Here is an 18,728-nt window from a genome sequence, read left to right as displayed (position 1 = left end):
AGAATTAGAGTGGAAAGGGGCTCTAGTGATTACCAGCCTTCCCACAAGATTCCTGCTATGATTTTTTTTTGTTTGTTTGTTTTGTTTTTACTTCTGGACTCCACTTGCTATGTAGTATGTCTTCCAATTTAAAAATATATATCCAAAGACATATAACTATCAACGAAACTTGTTCAGTAAGAGATAACCAATATATACAGACTTGGTATGTTTTCAGTCAAAAGTAAAGAAATGGGATGTTTTAGTTAGTTTTGTCACTATAGACAAATACATAGTTTTTATCGGGACTTTTGTAAAATTGAAAATAACTTACAAGTACTATTCCCTTATCTATTAACCTAAGGATCAGGAGACCCTCGGTTGGGAATGATCCATCTAGTCCAACCTTCTAATTTTGCATATAAGATGGCTCTGAATTTAGAGGTTTGATTAATCATGAAAGGGGGAAAATGATTTTTCTCACATACATTATATTGACCAATGAGGTGATTCTAGAAAAACTATGCTCTGTGATCCAAGTAACCTGGCAAGTATAAACAATTTAAATCCAATGAAACACAACCTGAAGTGAACTATTACCACCAATGATAAAAATAAGAAATGTTTCACATTTTAATTTTCTTTAAACCTTTTTTTATTTAGAGATTTTTCTGGTAAGGAGATATACCATAGGAAAGCAATTTCACTGGCAGTGAGGTATGTATATACTCTACCAAAATACTCCTTAACTGTTTTTAACTTTATTTACATACGAAGCAAAGAATCAATGCATATCCTTGGTTCAACTATAGTATTAGCCATACTACATGAAATAAAATGGTGCTTGCATACAAAAACTTGTTGTTTGTAAAGGAATCTGACTTCAGATTAAAATACCTAATTGTTTTTGGAAAAAATTTTTTAAAAAGAATCACAATTTACCATGACCAAGACACCTGCACCATATTTTCCATTCCTCACAGCACATTTATTTCAGTAATTCTGTTATGTTGGTTCTTAGCATGAGCATAGTGTTACACGATTTTCGTACATATAATCACATCCAAAACAAGTTCTAAAATTTAAATTGTAAACATTCTCATATGTAGAAATATTTTAATTGGTGTATTAAGTTTTGCTAACTGATCAAATTTGGAAGATAATATAAATGAGAACGTCTATTCTAAACTGTGTAGTGAGCATTGTTTATTAATTACATTTCTACAATGTTAAATAAAATAAGAGGCAAACCTGTCCTGTAAGCATGTCAAATTTTAGGTAAAACATTAAAAAGAAACAAACCTGTTAACAAAAGAATGTCTTGCAATAAAGAACATTAGATTTTTAAAATCTATTATGATACAAAAATGTAAAGGGTAAATAGCATCTTTGTTGACAAAGTAGGAGGTAGCATGGATGCACCACTTTATTGTCTGAGAAATGCAATTGGAGTAAAGAATATTTCCTTACCACAAATAATTTCCAGAACTATGTACATATTTCTTTTAGAAATACTTGTTTAAACAAATCTCCCTCCACTTTTTAGTATAAAAAAAACCGTTCCATGTGATTTTAAAAAAAACACTTACACATTTAGATAGAATAGTACTCTGCCCTATTTGAGTGAACAGTCTTAAACTATGAAGTACATGATATTTAATGCCCTAATTTGAGTAAATTTAGTCAGCGGTTCTTGGTATTATACAAAACACTAAATACATACAAACAAAATATAATATCTTATTTTTCTATGCAAGTCTTGTGGGGAATAAACAGAGCCTTGATTCTGGTAACACTGCAAAAAACATAATTGTCCAATAAGTCTGTCTATAAGTATCCATGTGCAACAGTTTATTAATGGCTGCTTACATGTACTGCTCTTTTATTGAGTGAACACAGTTAACCAACAAAACTTTATAAACCTTAAAAACACATCTTCCACCCTATATAAAATATATAGACTACTTACTGTTTTAAGTATTCAATTTGCTCTGATGTCATTGTAATTCACTTTCCCCCCATTTTCCTGCTTTAGTATTTATAAACAGATAATTTAATGTGGCTTAAAAAAAAAAGAATTTCAAATTTACATCCAATTCAAATTGGCTATTTAAAAGGTTTCCTGGTTCTATGAAGCTGCTTCGGCCATTAGTAGAGAAAATGAAGTTTCTGTAATGGAGGCAGGCTTTTTAAGTAGTGACGTGACTTCCACCATGCCAGCTCCAGTCCGTGGAAGATTAGCGTTTACAATATGTCGTTGTAAGTGCTTAATCCAGTCTTCCTGAACAGACAAGGGTCCTCGAAAGACTAGGCCACAAAACCTACAGAAAGATAACAATTCTCTTAACATGACCAATTCTCTTTCTTTAAAACTAATTCACACAAAATCCTAAAACATAAGGAATAAACTTTATCATATTTTAAAGACAGCAATTGATAAAGTTTCTAAATAAAGTCAAATGATTTAATAAAACATCAAAACTCCCAATTCATATGTTTATTAACAGCTATAATAAACTCCAGTAATCTCTGTATAGGTGGGAGCATTATTATTTTAAAATTAATATCTACACATCTTAATTCACTTGAAAAAACAACTATTACTCCAAAATATGTCATTCTTTAGAAAAGACCCTTCCCCAGTTTAGCATTCCTTAAATGGCATTGTGTCTATGTTTCTTCATGTGTGTTGTGTGTGAGTGTGAGTACGGAAGAAGGCGTGACTATGAGGGGAGAGAAAATGTGTTCCCAATAAGCGAGAACTCAAGACAACAAAACATCAAACCAAACAAAATTAAACCATACAAACCAAATAAACACAAGGAAAGCCAGTTTTTTTTTTCTTTTTTCTGAGACACAGTCTTGCTCTGTCGCTCAGGCTGGAGTGCAGTGGCACGATCTCGGCCCACTGCAACCTCTGCCTCCTGGGCTCAAGCAATTCTCCTGCCTCAGCCTCCCGAGTAGCTGGGATTACAGGCACCCGCTACAAAGCCTGGCTAATTTTGGTATTTTTAGTAGACACGAGGTTTCATCATGTTGGCCAGGCTGCTCTTGAACTCCTGGCCTCAAGTGATCCACCCATCTTGGCCACCGAAAGTGCTGGAATTACAGGCATGAGCCACCACACCTGGCCAAGCTACTTTAATAAATCACAGTATAATAGATTTACATTACTATTGGCTAATGTAAAAAACTTGATTCATTAGTTGTTGAAGTACAGGATATTGTAAGCTGAATTAAGATTTTAAGCCTATCTCCAAAAGTTCATTTATAACTTGATTGTTGAGAATGCACTCTGCCACAAATTAAAAATCCCAAATGAAATAGCTAATATGTTTCAAAGCAAAGTATGAAGAAACTGATCAGATTTGGCAATATAGGCATATACCTGCATCGGAGAATGTAAACCTCGTCAGCACCATGAGGTAATGTTAGCATTTTCTTCTTGCTTCCAGATCTTGACCTTGATTTCTTTTGCTTACAATCTAAGGCTAAAAAGGGGAAGAGAAAGACTTAACATTCCTTATATATTTCAAAATATACATACACACATATTTTTCTAGAGAGGTCAGACAGACCATCTAAATCAGTTAGAAAAAGTCTGCATTCATTTCCCTATTCCCTGAAGCATGCATTCAACTTGCTGATTCTGTAATAGCAGTAATATTATCTGTACTGTACAGCGGTATTATCTGTACTGAAGAATACTATCTGTATTCTTCCTATACTGCCTTTTCAAATAATGCTTTACCACACCAAACTAGAACTGAGAAAATGTAACTAAATAACTTGAAAGTACTAAATTGGTCAATTATTACAATAATGGTACTCTTTACTTTTATAATCATACATAATTTTAACATCTGGTTTAATCTTATTTCCAGAAAAATAGAACCTTTTATTTGAGATCATTAAATTAAGTTTGCATTTGATTACTGCTCTATTAAGTAGGTCTTCTATACTTGGAAAACTTCATAAGGGAATATGGATAACGTAATTAAAAGCTCAAGGAAAAATCCATTTTCATAGTGATTCACCATGAATTTTATAATAAATAGCTCTTAAAATTGTATGGTGGCCCTACATTTGAAAGGACAAAAAAAGCTCAACTTTCATTTTTGAACTTAACTTGTATTGCATATACAATAATCAATTATGCAATCATATAAGTTTTATTTTACTAAAAAATAAATATAAATCCATATTATCTCACGTAAGTTTACAATTGGATCTGATGTTTAATGCTAACTATTCTTTACATATTTTTCATTTTACATTTTCTCCAACTGCTTATTTTAAAATGTGATTTGAAAAGGTAAAAAAAAAATTAAAATAGACCAAAATTTTATGTGAACTGTTCTTGAAATTTTTCCATTAATTGACTTTTCCCTTATTTATTCTAAAACAACCTGATTTTAAAAAGAAAAAAAGGTATTTTTTATAGGTAGCAATAGATAGCACATAACATTTTATAGGTCTTTGAATACAGCTACACCATTTCTTTGGACAAAGGGATGATAGCAATCCAGGGTGCTGCTGGTCAATTAGCAGGAAGAGAAGGTAAGAATTTATCTGTAGGGATCCGAGGGGGGAGGGATACAAATGTAACAGAAGAGTTACCCAAATGGCTTTTCTTCCATTATCCTGCCATGTGAAAAATTCCCTGGAAAAATTCTAAGTAAGAGAGAAGGAACTGGCTGTTCAATGACTCTGTGAAACGAATTGTTCAAAGTCCGGATTCCAAAAGAATAGATGCTACTATTACAAAACCAGTAAACATAGTTCCTTAGTCAAATGGCAATGCTAACAGAAATGTCATATAGAAAATTCAAAACCACAAGAAACCTAAATCTCATTGAAGCCACTGGTTTCAGCTTCCTGTCACCTGCCTATTCAAAAGTAAAATCTAGGACACAGTCTTTTTCTGTTTATCCTTAGAAGAAGAGTCTAACAAGTAAAGAACTACTAGAAGTCAAGTTAGGTATTAAAGAATGGGTAATTCAAAACTAAACAACCAAACTCTGGAATAGAAAAATATTATAAGGATCTTATTAGTTATCTCAGTCAAGAGCCTTGCATGTAGTAGGAACTCAACAAATACTTCTGGAGTAAAAATAGAGCAAAACTCAGTAATTTAACCATTGATATTTAGACAGCCTATGAATGAAAATGTTTTACTCCTATTTAATACAGGTAATATTCCTGTACAACATTGTGCATCATTTGTTTAAATATGTTGCTGCAGTCACACATACTTCATTATCCTAGATATAAATCACTGACCAGGCCAGTTTATGTACAGAAACTAGGTTATTCACAACAACTACAAGAGTGAAATACCTTATGTTTTGTAACCAGTAGGAAAAACCTTTTTCCTAATCGCTTTGGTGAGCAATCTGAATTTAAGTGGGTTATGAGTGATTCATACACTAGAAATAGAGTTCAGGGAACTCAAAGAGTAAGTGCTACTAGATGTCAGCTATTCTTTCCATCTGTAAAGATGGATCCTTGTCTGTGTTAGGCAGAATAGAGCAGGCATTTGGTGTATCATAAGATTACAGGTAGAATCTTACTTTGATGAGCTTGCTGGTTGTCAAAATTGCCACACTGTATTCAAACTCCTTTTAAAATGCAAATAAATTACTGTAGGATACAAATAGAATACATTATAACAACCCTTAAAAATTTGTTCACAGAATGTTAATGTTAGGGGTGTAAAGCAAATTGAGGAAGAAGGGCAGGAGGATGGTAGGGAAATATGCAAAAGAACATTTTATCAGTTACAAAAGCATTTAAATTTACATGTTGTTAATATTTTAAAAATGGAACTGGAAATGTTTATTCTAAAATACAGAAACATTTTTGGCTTTTTCTTTAATAGGGAAAAAAGAATTATTTTATGGCTTTTGATGCTTTACGGACTGTGGAAACTCTTAAGTTTAGGCTGTTTTATGAATGATCAGATCTAAACTTGAAATGAGAATGCCATCATTTTTGTAGCAATGAGTATTTGAAGGTATTATAACCTTGGAAAGCAGGACAACTCTGCCAGCATATGACTGATCAATCATCTCTAGAACCCAGGGCTCCAAAGTTAAGGTTACAGAATCTCATGCACTGAGAATCCCTAGAAACTTATTCATAAAGTTAAAATATTAAAAATCTGGGAACTTTGGAAACTGAAATCTAAATGCCTCAGTGTTTTAATATCTTCATCAATTCTAGATTTATTATCTCCTGAAATGTTATATTTTTGAGCAGGTGAAACATGAACATATTTTACAATAGTTTTTCTAATGCCAATATCCAAACCCACTCCTGTGATATTGCCCATACCTTTGGGAAAATCTGTTTAAAATTGAGTATTTAACATATTAAAACTGCACAAAAAGGGGACACCTATATAGGATCCTCTACATAAAAGGATGATTTACACAGAAAATTTCAATAAATGAAAAGGATGAGGTAGAAACGTGTCTGTTATACCAATATTCTCACTTAAGAGATTTTATTATATCTAGAGGGAAAAGTAGTTTTGTTCTGGACTGTACCAGGAGCCACTAGAACATTAAATACAGATCACTAACACATTCAGTTTTAATATAATGCAGCTCATCAGTATCTGTGATAAACAGCCAAAGCTTTAACAGAGTTGTTTATATGAATAATCTGCCAAATAGATAACTTTGTTACACAAAGCCTTTTTTTGTAATAGGATTTTATTTGCACTTGTTAGTGACCAAAAAACTCCAAGGAACTTAAAAACAAAAAACCCACACACTCTTTTCTCTTTACAAAGTATTTTAAATCTAACATTGTTTCTATACCTTAAATATATTAAAAAATTATTTTTAGAAAGTATTAATTTTCTTCTCAAGCATAAGCTTCTATAGAAAGAAAGAAATCCAGTCATCCAAACCTTCCTAAGATTACTATTCAGTGGGCAGAAACTGTTTAAGTGATCGATTTCAACCAAAAGACTGTTAAAAATCTTTCAAGTTACCTGATTTATAAAAGATCTAAATTGCTACTGAGAATATTTTACTCATACGGAGAATAAATTGAGCTGTAAGGTCAAATGCAAAAAAAAAAAAAAAAAGAATATACCTTTCAGTAAGATATTTGTCTTGGTCAAATACAAATATGAAAGAGAAATACAATAAACTCATGAGTCCTCAAAAAGAACACCACACTGCTATGCTATGAATACGACGACCAATGACCATGACGACAACAACATGCCAAAGCACTAAACCAGATTGGTGCAAAGCAAATAAATAGATAACACAACACATAAAAATTCAAGTCTGTTTTCTGAGCCATTATTTAGTTTTATACAAAGAAGATTAAGAATTTACTTTTGACTCTGACATTAAAATCTTTTGCTCTTTCCACCTTTCTGCCCATTTTATACAATAATTGCTTCAATGAGTTTCATTTTCTTTTTCCTTCACGATATAAATGACCCAAGAGAATGAGATTTCATAAAAACATCTGGAACTTCTTTGATAAAGCACACCATAACTAAATTAACATTCGCCACCGAAGTATTTTTATTTGTAATCATTCTCACCTGCCCAGTAACTTAAAAGTCTTGTTTAATCCATTTCTTTTCTAATTGGTTGCTGGTATCTCTAGGACAAAGTGAAACAACTGGGTTATCTATACCCAAAGTAAGAGGCACAGTATACCCCTATGAGAGAGAAGAAAATTTCTTCTCTAAGTGGTTGGCCTGTATAAGTTTGGTGGACAATATTAGCTATGAGCTCATTCAGAACTACAGTAGGAATAAACATGACACGAACAGGTAAATCATCATTCTATCACTATTAAAAAGTTGGTGCTGGAGGTCGTGCTGGCAGTGGTGAGGTGGGAAGAGGATGCACACATGCCAAAGGATACACAAGTGTAAGAAAAATAAAGTCAACTCTTTTTTTTAAACCTTTATTTTAACTTCAGGGGTACATGTGCAGGTTTGTTATATAGGTAAATTGTCACGGGAGTTGGTGTACAGACTATTTCATCACCCAGGCAATAAGCACAGTACCTGATAGGTAGTTTTTTTTATTATCTCCCTCCTCCTACCCTCCACCCTTAAAGTGGGCCCCAGTCTGTTGCTCCCTTCTTTGTGTCCATGTGTTCTGGTTGTTTAGCTCCCACTTATAAGTGAAAACATTCAGTACTGGTTTTCTGTTCCTGTGTTAGTAATAAATTCAATTATAACTGTTGTCACTAATCCTTCAAGGTTCATAAGCCCCAAGCATATAAAAAGACTGCAAATATAATTTTCTTTCCTTTGGCCTCCAATGAAAAAGAATCAGGGCCTTTTTTTAGAAAACAACAACAACAACAACAACAACAAAAACATGCCAGCTTGTGTAAAACAGGAATAGAGTAGAGAAAGCCAATTGCTGAGAAGCCGAAGTTTCATTTATTCAGCTTTTATCTTTCTTTCTGTACAAAGTGCCTAGGAGACCAGCTTCATGGGTGTCCAACTTACGCAGTCACATATGGAGAGCCCCACACTCAGTTTAATGCTCTACTGTTGCAGCCTTGAAACTATTAATTTTTGAACGAGGTCTACCACATACTCATTTTGCATTGGACTTTGCAAACAGCAGCTCTGGGACCTGAGTATCTACTATCATAAATGAGAAAGGCTGCATTCAGTTCCACCCCTCAATCTCTCGGCCCATTCAAAAAAGAAAAAAAAAGGCTATTAAGAGAAAAATTGTTAAATCCCCACTCTACACAGTATTAAAATTGAAAAGGACTTGCCTACTCCTACCAACATCAGTTCTTTGCTCCTAGCTATACCACTTCATTATTCCCAAGATGAGTAGTTTACATTGTAAAAAGCAATGTTTCCCTTACAGTCAGGCATGAAGTATAAAGATACACATTTGGTCACCTCAAAAGTATTTGTTTTCATCAACATTTTCCCTTGATATTTTCACTCTAAAATTGGGTAATTTTTTAGTACCCTAAATAACTTTCATTAATTTTTAGAGTTTCCACTCCCAATGACTGAAAAAAAAGTAACTCAATCACACAGCAATCAGTGGCAAAGTTAACTAGTTCCTGCTTGTTTTAATAATTTACCTGGAAGAGGATGAAATGCAAAATACCTGGAAAGCAGATTTCCTTTGCTTTAAGAATTAGGTTTGTGGTTTTACAATTATTAGTCCACAAGGACTGGTTGCTTGAGTTTGTCCTACAAAGTAGGAAGTTAAATTAAGCATAGTCAACAGCCTTATAGTTCAGAGAAAGAGTTAAAGGAAATGGAAGTAGCCTTTTATTTAAACTTGAATGGATTCAGTTAAAGAAAAAGTACAATCTGTAGAAGACTCCACTATTTCAAAGTAGAGGGGATGATTACTAAAGGGCATTTTGAGCAAGTATTCTCTATGTAAAGGGAAAAGCTGGACATAAATATGATACTTCATCACACATTTTTATAAACAGGAATTAGAGGCAGGCTAGTTTTATCAGCTTACCCAAAGCTAAAAAAGCTAACAATATCACAATTACAAGTGGCTTACTGGTCAGTTGAGTTGATAGGATAGCAAACGTATTACTTTGTGGTAACAGGTAAGAAAATAACGTTTAAAATTTTCTTTTCAAGTAAGTTGGACTTGTATGCCGTTTTATTAAGCAAAATAGGCATTAGCAATCAACATCAACCACTTTTGTAAGACACATCTGAAATTAGAATAAACATTAAAGTACATAATGACAATCTGCTTTAAGTCACTTTTGTTTAGAATTACAAACAAAATAATCACAGTCCCTGCCCTCTAAAATCTCCGTATTTCTGATATATCATTTCAGATGTAGTAACAATAATTAAATTGTTCTTGATCATAAAATTAGCTAAGAAAACCACCTAACTTTAAAATTTCCTTTAAATTATTTTCAATACAATCATATTTACCTTAAATTAGATAGGACTCACAACAATATATTAGTAAATCTAAATGGCACAAATCCATGGTCGCAATGGATCTGATTTGGCTTTTTATAGTTCTCAAGAGCTTTACACATTCCAGCCAAAATTCAAACTATAACCAAACATGGTATTGATCAGATATTTTTTTGTTTTAGCCAACTTCCAGCTAAGCTACAATTAAATACATAAACCTTGGATAACAAGAATTAACCTCATTCTTCAAACCCTAAGCATACCAAAAAAAAAAAAGTAAATTCTACTTTTCTACTTTTTTCTACTTCTGCAATAAGTGAGGAACTACCTACCAATAAGCCATCCTTTTGCCCTAACCTCCAATAGAGAAAGTCTGAGTGTTATTTTATTATTTCTGTAAAGTCAATTAAAACATTACCTAAAATTTAGCTCTGGCCAACCACATGCCTTGTTATATTATAAGGGCTAATTCTATCTTAATCCAGATTACAAACCGCATTCAAGAAATTCATGTTAGAGAGAAGGAAAGCAGCTCAGCAGTCAGCTATGCACAGTATGCAAGATTTACCAGGCCCAGAAAGACTGGAGTAGGGGACTTCAGTCACTTGACTCTCATGCCCCCCACTGGGGGAAGGGCAATTATTTAAACTAGGCATTCATTATGTTCCTGACCTGATGCCTCACCCATTATTTTTATGTTCCTGAAATCTGTGATACAAAGAACAATGTATAGCCAATCGATAGCTTACGTTATCTTAATGTAAATTCTTGGTAAATAAACATAGAAACCGCTTTTTTTCTTAAAAACTCACTTGTAACTGCTGCTAATCACAGTGTATATCCAGGGCAACTTGAACCTATGCTCCCAGGTGGCCATCCTCAAGCTTTGGGCTTGAATAAACTCTATACCTAATGATATTTTGTGAATCTCATTATTTAAGGCTTAGAGAATAAAAATCATAGCAAACACAAACATTATAACTGAAGATAGAATCAGATACATTTAAAATGCCCAAACATATATTAAAAAAAAAAAAAGCAAAACCCAGAAACTTAGTAAATAATTAAACCAATAGTAATGCTAGGAAACTAGATAAGACTTGCATGAAAAACAAGATGTCAGTCAAAATAGATCACCTTCCTTATGAAACCAATGAGCAGCAAAAAACAAGCATCATAAAATTTAAGTATTTTATGCTACAATGGTGTAACTCTTAGGCTATATTCTCCTAAAAATAAACTTACTGATTCAACAAGTGTGGTTATTTGCTTTTGAGAAATAAAAATAAAATTCTAAGTTCTACAGCAGACTGAATGGACACCCTCCTCTTTGCCAAGGTGACCCCAGAGAAACCTTAAAAATTGAGTTCCCAGCCATGATGGGACAGGAGGTGAAGCAAGTCTCGTTAGGTCCCCTCCCTCACTAACCACCATAAAACTTTCTTTCCTAAGAGTTAAAAAGAAACCAACCCTTTCAAAAGACTTGCTCCCCACTGATATCAACCAATTGCCTAACTCAGAAGCCAGACTCCCCTCTGTTTTTGTGGTTTTGAACTGACCAGCATTCCTTACTGATAAGAGATCACCAACTGGTTCTAGCTGGTCCATGAAGGCTGCACATAGGATGCCTATGAACTCTGTTTCACCTTTTGACATGTAAACCTTAAATTTTACTATGATTAAATGTTAGGTCTCCACCTCAAAGTGAACATGGGATGTATGTAACATGGAGTGTGCACACTAAGCATGTGTGCACCCCCTCATGAATATTCATAGCTCCTCCTATAATCTGTTGAATACGCATACTTAGCCAACCCATTCAACACAACTTCCTTTCTCACCCTTCTTCCTTTGAAGGGCTTGCTTTTGGTCTCTGTCTCAGGATACACTTCCAAGCCTGCAGGCTTCAAGCTTCCTAAGAAATAAAGCTCTCTTTTCCAAATTTGTAGATCTCCTGCTTTTAAGATGACACTTTGTTACAGTGGATAGCTGGATGTTGAAGTGTTGCTAGTAAATGACAGAGAAGTAATGAAGCCTGCCCTTCTACCAGACAGCATGGTAGCAGATTGATTAACTGTACTGGTATAACCACCCTCCTCCCACTCAGATTTAAAATCTTGAGCCATCTCTTAACTCTAATCTACCATATCCTGCTTATTTTATTTCCATAATATTACCCATACATCTAGTACCCCTCCTTTACATTCTTAATGTCACTGACCTGGTACATGACTCTTAAAATGATCTACCCTGCAATTCTTCCTCCTCTCTGCCAAATCCTTTATTTAAAAAGCAATTTCAAAAGCATTACACAAATTCTGTATTCAAATAGTTCCCCACTACAAAGTTAATTCCAGCATCTTAGACTAGCATTCTATGTCATCTATCTGACTCACTTTACCAGTCCAACTCAATTCCCTTACCTCCTACTTCCTAGTATTTCCAATAAACTTCCCAGAATGTTCCACCTTGCTCCCTCCTTCAGGCATTTCTCTTCCCCACCCCTGACCCCCATTTCCATTTCAGTTAGCTATACATCAGGGTCCATTCAAATGCTAATTCCAAAAGCCTTGGGAGATCCTAGTCTAGCTGAAAGTGTCTTCCTCTTTCTCTGAAATTCCACAGCATTTCATGCATACCTCTCCAATGGCACTTAACAATTTGTCTCGTATTACAGTTATGCATATATGTGCTTCTACTGTATTGTAAGATCCAATGTATCTCTGCATACTTAGCACAGTTGGAGGTGAAAAAAGTGCTTGTTGAATTAGTGAAAAAATCAGCCGATAATTTTTTTGTATGGTGGAGAAACAGCCTAATCCTTGCTGGAATAATAAAACAATTAGTAGAGCATCTATAAGGGTTACCCAAAATACTCGATTAAATTATATCCAAGCTACTCAAGGCAAAAATAAGAACAACATTTTGGAGCAATAACCACCAAAATGGTTAGGAAAAATCAAGTTATTAACAGTTAAAGGACTATTCTTCAGTCACCTAGAGAATTTACTCAACTCAGATAATTCGTTACCTTGCTAATCACTTATAAATGATATGTTAGTGTGCAGATAAATGTATACACATATATGCTCTTAATGAAGAACAGTACTATAGAAATAAGTTATAGCTAAGAAATATAAAGACCCATCTTTTCTTTGTCTCATGAATGGCTTTTTAAAATATAAGTTTGACCATACCATTCTCTTATTTTTCTTCTCTCTCTCTCTGCCCTCCCTCTCTTCCTCCCTCCTTCACTTCCTTCCTTCCTTCCTTCTTTGGAGATGGAGTCTTGCTCTGTTGCCCAGGCTGGAGTGCAACGGCATGATCTCAGCTCACTGCAATCTCCACCTCTCAGGTTTAAGCGATTCTCCTGCCTCAGCCTCCTGAGTAGCTGGGATTACAGGCGCCCACCACCACGCCTGGCTACTTTTTCGTATTTTTTAGTAGAGACGGAGTTTCACCATGTTGGCCAGGCTGGTCTCAAACTCCTGACCTCAGGTGATCCGCCTGCCTCGGCCTCCCAAAGTGCTTGGGATTACAGGTGTTAGCCATGGCGCCTGGCCTATTTTTCTTTTGTTTTTATTTATGAGACGGAGTCTCACTCTGTCGCCCAGGCTGGAGTGCAGTGGCGCAATCTTGGCTCACTGCAACCTGCACCTCCCAGGTTCAAGCAATTCTCCTGCCTCAGCCTCCTGAGTAGCTCAGATTACAGGCACGCACCACCACACTGGGCTGATTTTTTTTTTTTTTTTTTTTTTTTTTGAGGAGTTTTTGCTCTTGTTGCCCAGGCTGGAGTGCAATGGCACAATCTTGGCTCACTGCAACCTCCAGCTTCTGGGTTCATGCAATCCTCCTGCCTCAGCCTCCTGAATAGCTGGGATTACAGGCGCATACCACCACGCCTGGCTAGTTTTTTGTATTTTTTTTTAGTAGAGGCAGGGTTTCACCATGTTGACCAGGATGGTCTCACACTCCTGACCTCAGGTGATCTGCCTGCCTCAGCCTCCCAAAGTAATGGGATTACAAGTGTGAGCCACCACGCCTGGCCTCCTTATTTTTAAAACATCCTTTAACGACTTCCTAATTTTTTTTACCAAGCATTCAAAGCACCAACCCCACCTTTCTGGCACTACAATTTTCCCAAACATCTGTAACCAAATCTTCTGACACTTGAACTCCAAGTTCCACTCCTGACACTTGAAGTCCAAATTTCATCCCTTTGTGTCCACACTATGTTCTTCTCTGCCTGAAATATTCTACACTTCATCTCATCTTCCTAAAACTCTACTGCATCCTTCAACTTCAGGGTCTGGCTGAAACCATATAAACCTTTCTGTAATAGCATACTTGATCTTTTCCCACTGGGTTATGATTATGTTTATGCAGCTGGAGTGCAGTATCTTTACTGGCTCAGCGATGAACAGTCTTGGTACAAGAACTCAAACTTTTGTTGAATGAATAAAATTTTGTATGGCTGCTAGTTTTGTTGTTCTCTTGCATTTAAAAAGTGACAAGAAGCATACCAGCACGAACTACTTTTATTTATTTTCTTTTTCTGTTTTTTACAAGCTCTAATTCAATGAGACAAACAGTAAGGGCATCAGAAAAAAAAGGAATCTCAATTCCCAGCTCCCCTCAAAAGGAGGCTTAGACTAAAATAATCAACCTGAACCCCTACAACACTTAAAGCCAATATGCCATTTAGTTGTATACTATCTTGCACAGTTTTCAATTTTTGATAGTTTTATGTATGTTGTCAACAATCCTTTCCTAATTTCTCTGACAGCAGAGACATGTCTCATACTTTTCACATACCCCCCTCAGCCCAGTCTGGAAGAATTATCAAGGAGTTTGCTTTAAGCAGAAGCAAGTTTGCTCATTTGGAGTTTAATCTTAATAAGAAGATCAAAATTTTCTACTTACACTCTTTCAGTCTGAATGAGCCACTATGAAAACATGCAATTTTTCAAACATGCAATACTATATTATTTTTAAAAGACACTACAGCGACACTCATGAATGAACAAATAATTTAATGCACATTGGGAAGCTTTCACAATACTATTTTTTCTATCGCATCAGAAAGTGCTCCCATAGCACTTTCCACAACATAAGAATGACTTTTCTAGTGGCTTACAAACCCATTCAGCACTTGACACTGTGCTATATGTTCATTAGTACTTGTTACAGTCCTGTGTGGCCAATTATATCATTAAAGCTGAAAACAGGCAAAAGAAACCTACTATGATTACACTTAAAAGTAGATGGTATGAAAAATAAAACACTGACTTGATTTTTTAAAAACGTTAATATATTGCACTAGTGGTATTGACCTCATCAGAAAAGTCAAATAATTATGATGGATAAGTCATTTGTTGTAGAATAGCAACAATTGGGCTTTACTTCCAAAATGTATCAAGAAAGTGTTCTGGGCTGGGTGCAGTGGCTCACGCCTGTAATCCCAGCACTTTGGGAAGCCCAGGCGGGCGGATCACCTAAAGTCAGGAGTTCGAGACCAGCCTGACCAACATGGAGAAACCCCATCTCTACTAAAAATGCAAAATTAGCCGGGTGTGATGGCGTGTGCTTGTAATCCCAGCTACTCAGGAGGCTGAGCCAGGAGAATCACTTGAACCTGGGAGGCAGAGATTGCAGTGAGCCGAGACTGCACCACTGCACTCCAGCCTGGGCAACTAGGGTGAAACTCCGTCTCACACACACACACACAAAATTGTTCTGAAGATAATGAAATGAAGCCCCTCCCAAATATAAAAATATTTTTCTTGCATTAATTTTAAATGAGTAACTAGAAATTTCCAATTACTTTAAGTCCCAGAGGTTAGCATTTGATTTACAAAAGTGGTCTAGAGAGAAAAATGTGGATAGAATGAGTATAGAAAATTCACCTGCTGCCACAGAAGAGTTATGACTTCTAAGATACTACTACCATTGGTCAGTACCAACCCCTAAGAGAAAGAGGCAGTTAGGGCAGTGTCTTCAATCTATGATAGTGACTTCTTAAGTGGGTAGCAAATCAATTAATTTTTCACAACAAAGAATATAATAAAAAAGAAAATATTAAAGTACATTTAGGTGAGTAAACAAGGAATTGTGTGTTTGTATTAGTGTAAGTTTGTACATGTGGTCAAGATATAAAATAAAGTCTCAATTAAAATGCTGACTGCTACCATCATTGTTTCTTCTTTTCAAAAGATAACAACATGCTATCTACCATAGAAAAGCATTGTGGCATTCATCTGACAGATCTACTTCCTTTAACAACATTCTCTCTACTCTGTATTTCCCTTTCCCTACCTGTTGAAATTCACTCTTATTTTGACCTCAAAATATATTTTTTTTCCTGATTGCAGATTAGGTTGATAGAATATGCTTTACCTTAATTTTAATTGCTTTAGCAATTTTAATAATCAGGATGATTAATTTATCATTCAATCCAGGACACTTATGAGAGTAAAAGAGGCACTAGTACTTAGGTGTGACAACAAGGTAAACCAGTATGTATAGTCACTCCATTAATAACTTAATAGAACTATGTTCTTAATATGGCTAGCATAAAAATACATCATTTAATTAAAACATTAGGCACAAGAAAAGCTAATCAGTAAAATAAAAAGTCCAGAAGTAATTAATATAAGCTACATTATAAAATTTCAATACTTAATGAAAACTATATAATGTTCTCATTAAACTGTATGGAAAATTAACCAGAAAAAATCTGTATGAGCATGTAAAACATTAAAGAGAACAAAATCTCAAAAAAAAAAAACCCTACCATTATTGCATTCCATAAATAACTAGAATAAACTCTTGAATAAGAAGTCTGCCTTAAATTTACAATATAGGATGTAAAATAAACCCTTTGATTCTAGTCTATTTTGATAAAGATTGATCGGGGAAAGGAAGTAAAACAGCTTCATAAATTATCTACAAGTGAAGACACAGAAAAATTATTACATAATTTATTTGAACCTACCCAACAGAAGATAAACTGGGACAGTTCTGGGCAAAACTTTAATCTGTGAAATTATTCTTTTATGACAATTTAACTCTCCCAAGTCTGCCTACCTCTTCCAAATCTTCAATTCTAAATCTTTCCTATTTCCTCCATCGGTTCCCTTTACAAATATTAGGGAAGATAATGACCCCACAATTAGTTTTGCTATTATGCAATTCTTGCATTTTAAGCATCTTCTGCTCTTAAAAAAAAAAAGAACTTCTTAAGGCTTCTGATTCCTAGTTCTGTTTCTACCTTCCTTTTATTTTGGCATCTCTCCTTTCTCAATTTGCCATCAGACAAACTGATGATAGCCTTCAGGAGATACGCAAAGCCTATACACACAAAAATTTTTATCTGAGAACAAATAAGTGCATGTTTCTGGGATGGGGCCCACAGCTTTCATGAAATTCTCAAAGATGTCGGTGACCCCAGTAAAGATTGAGAACCATCACATTAGAAGTATTTAAGTTACCAGTAAACAGGTATTTTGGGAAGGAGAGGGGTATCCTTTTCAGTGTATTCAGGATACTTGAAGAGATTATAAGTTAGAAGAAATATTTTTCTTCCCTCAAAAGGTCACCAGTTCCCACAGAAGAGACCAGGAGCTGGTGGCTTCTAAGAAGGCTTGAAAGTTTATTCTATCACAGGTAACCAAAAGCAGGCCTTTACCATTTAGTCTGAGGGTATCTAAGCTTTGTATTCAAGAGTGGACCACACAACTTAAAATCTACATGAATTAAGACTGCTTAAACTAGAAATACACATACTGGACATGGTTAGGGAGGCTTTATTCCTACCTACTTTCCCTTTACATTGTTCCAATTTTGTGATATACTAAGGTAAGATTTTATAAAAATGAATTTGCATTTTATTCATTAAAAGATCATGTGTTCTTGAAAAATGATGCCTGTTACTCATATGAATTAATGAATCACTTATAATAACCAAGTGGAACCTTCTAGGGCCATAGGTTTTTAGGAACACTGCTTTATAACAGTGATATTGATATGGGGGATAATCAGTATGTGGAGTTTGTAAATACAATACAGAATTCTCTATCTGGAAAACAGAAAAGTTAATAAAGCTTGAAAAAAAAACTTCTTAGTTGGCATAAATAAGCAGCAAAGACATCTGTATAGCTCTACTGATCAAGAAGATTTTTTTTAATGAGGGAAAAAATGTTTCAGAATTTCCAAGAAAAAGCAGCATTAGTTTTTAAAGTTTCTCAAAAGTGGCTACTGGGTGTGGAAAATAAGACCCTAGGCTTTCTTCAGTTTCTCATTTTCCTTTTCTTTGCCTAGGACTGCCAAACACACGCTTTCTGTTTCCTAGTACTTCTAATATTTTGGTAGTACTTAATCATATTTTTAAAATAACACCCTCTTTTATTCTTCAGGACCTAAACATATTCCCAGTCATCCTACATTACTCTTCTCTCTGATAATGAAGATTTTTTAGATAATCTTCATAAGTGCATTCTTGGTAAATGGAGACTTACTACCAGTTATTTATAAGTAATTAATCCTGTGTTTTGCAGAATTTTCAGATGAAGTAAAAGCATTTTTTTAATGGACTAATAAAATCTGGACTGGAGATATCTTGCCTTATTGGATATTTGCATAATCTGCTTGAATAATCAGAATGGAACATTAAGTCCTCTAAAGTCTAATTTAGGCCTAAGCACTTCTTGGATCTCTGCTCTTTTTAATTAGACTCTTATTTATTCAGTCTTCACCAGAATACTCCCCATTTTAAACCCACCTTCAGGCCGGGTGCGGTGGCTCACGCCTGTAATCCCAGCACTTTGGG

At 34.9% G+C, this 18,728-nt stretch overlaps 1 protein-coding gene across 14 annotated transcripts in view; it reads right to left on the bottom strand.

The window, feature by feature from the left end:
- Positions 1 to 616: 616 nt before the first annotated feature.
- Positions 617 to 18,728, bottom strand: part of ZNF644 (zinc finger protein 644) — a 106,683-nt gene continuing 88,571 nt past the window's right edge. For all 14 annotated transcript variants that reach the window (XM_031014175.3, XM_055352022.2, XM_031014178.3 and 11 more), the window contains 2 exons: positions 3,368 to 3,470; positions 617 to 2,300 (listed from right to left, as the gene is read on the bottom strand). In XM_031014175.3, coding sequence (XP_030870035.1) covers positions 2,108 to 2,300; positions 3,368 to 3,470 — 296 coding nt within the window. In that variant the 3' untranslated portion in view covers positions 617 to 2,107. The remainder of the gene's footprint in view (positions 2,301 to 3,367; positions 3,471 to 18,728) is intronic.

This window comes from Gorilla gorilla, chromosome 1 (genome assembly GCF_029281585.2).
Source record: "Gorilla gorilla gorilla isolate KB3781 chromosome 1, NHGRI_mGorGor1-v2.1_pri, whole genome shotgun sequence".
Classification (NCBI taxonomy): Eukaryota; Metazoa; Chordata; class Mammalia; order Primates; family Hominidae; genus Gorilla; species Gorilla gorilla.
The sequence above is the reverse complement of the archived record's forward strand: the minus strand, read 5'-3'. Positions and strand labels throughout refer to the sequence as shown.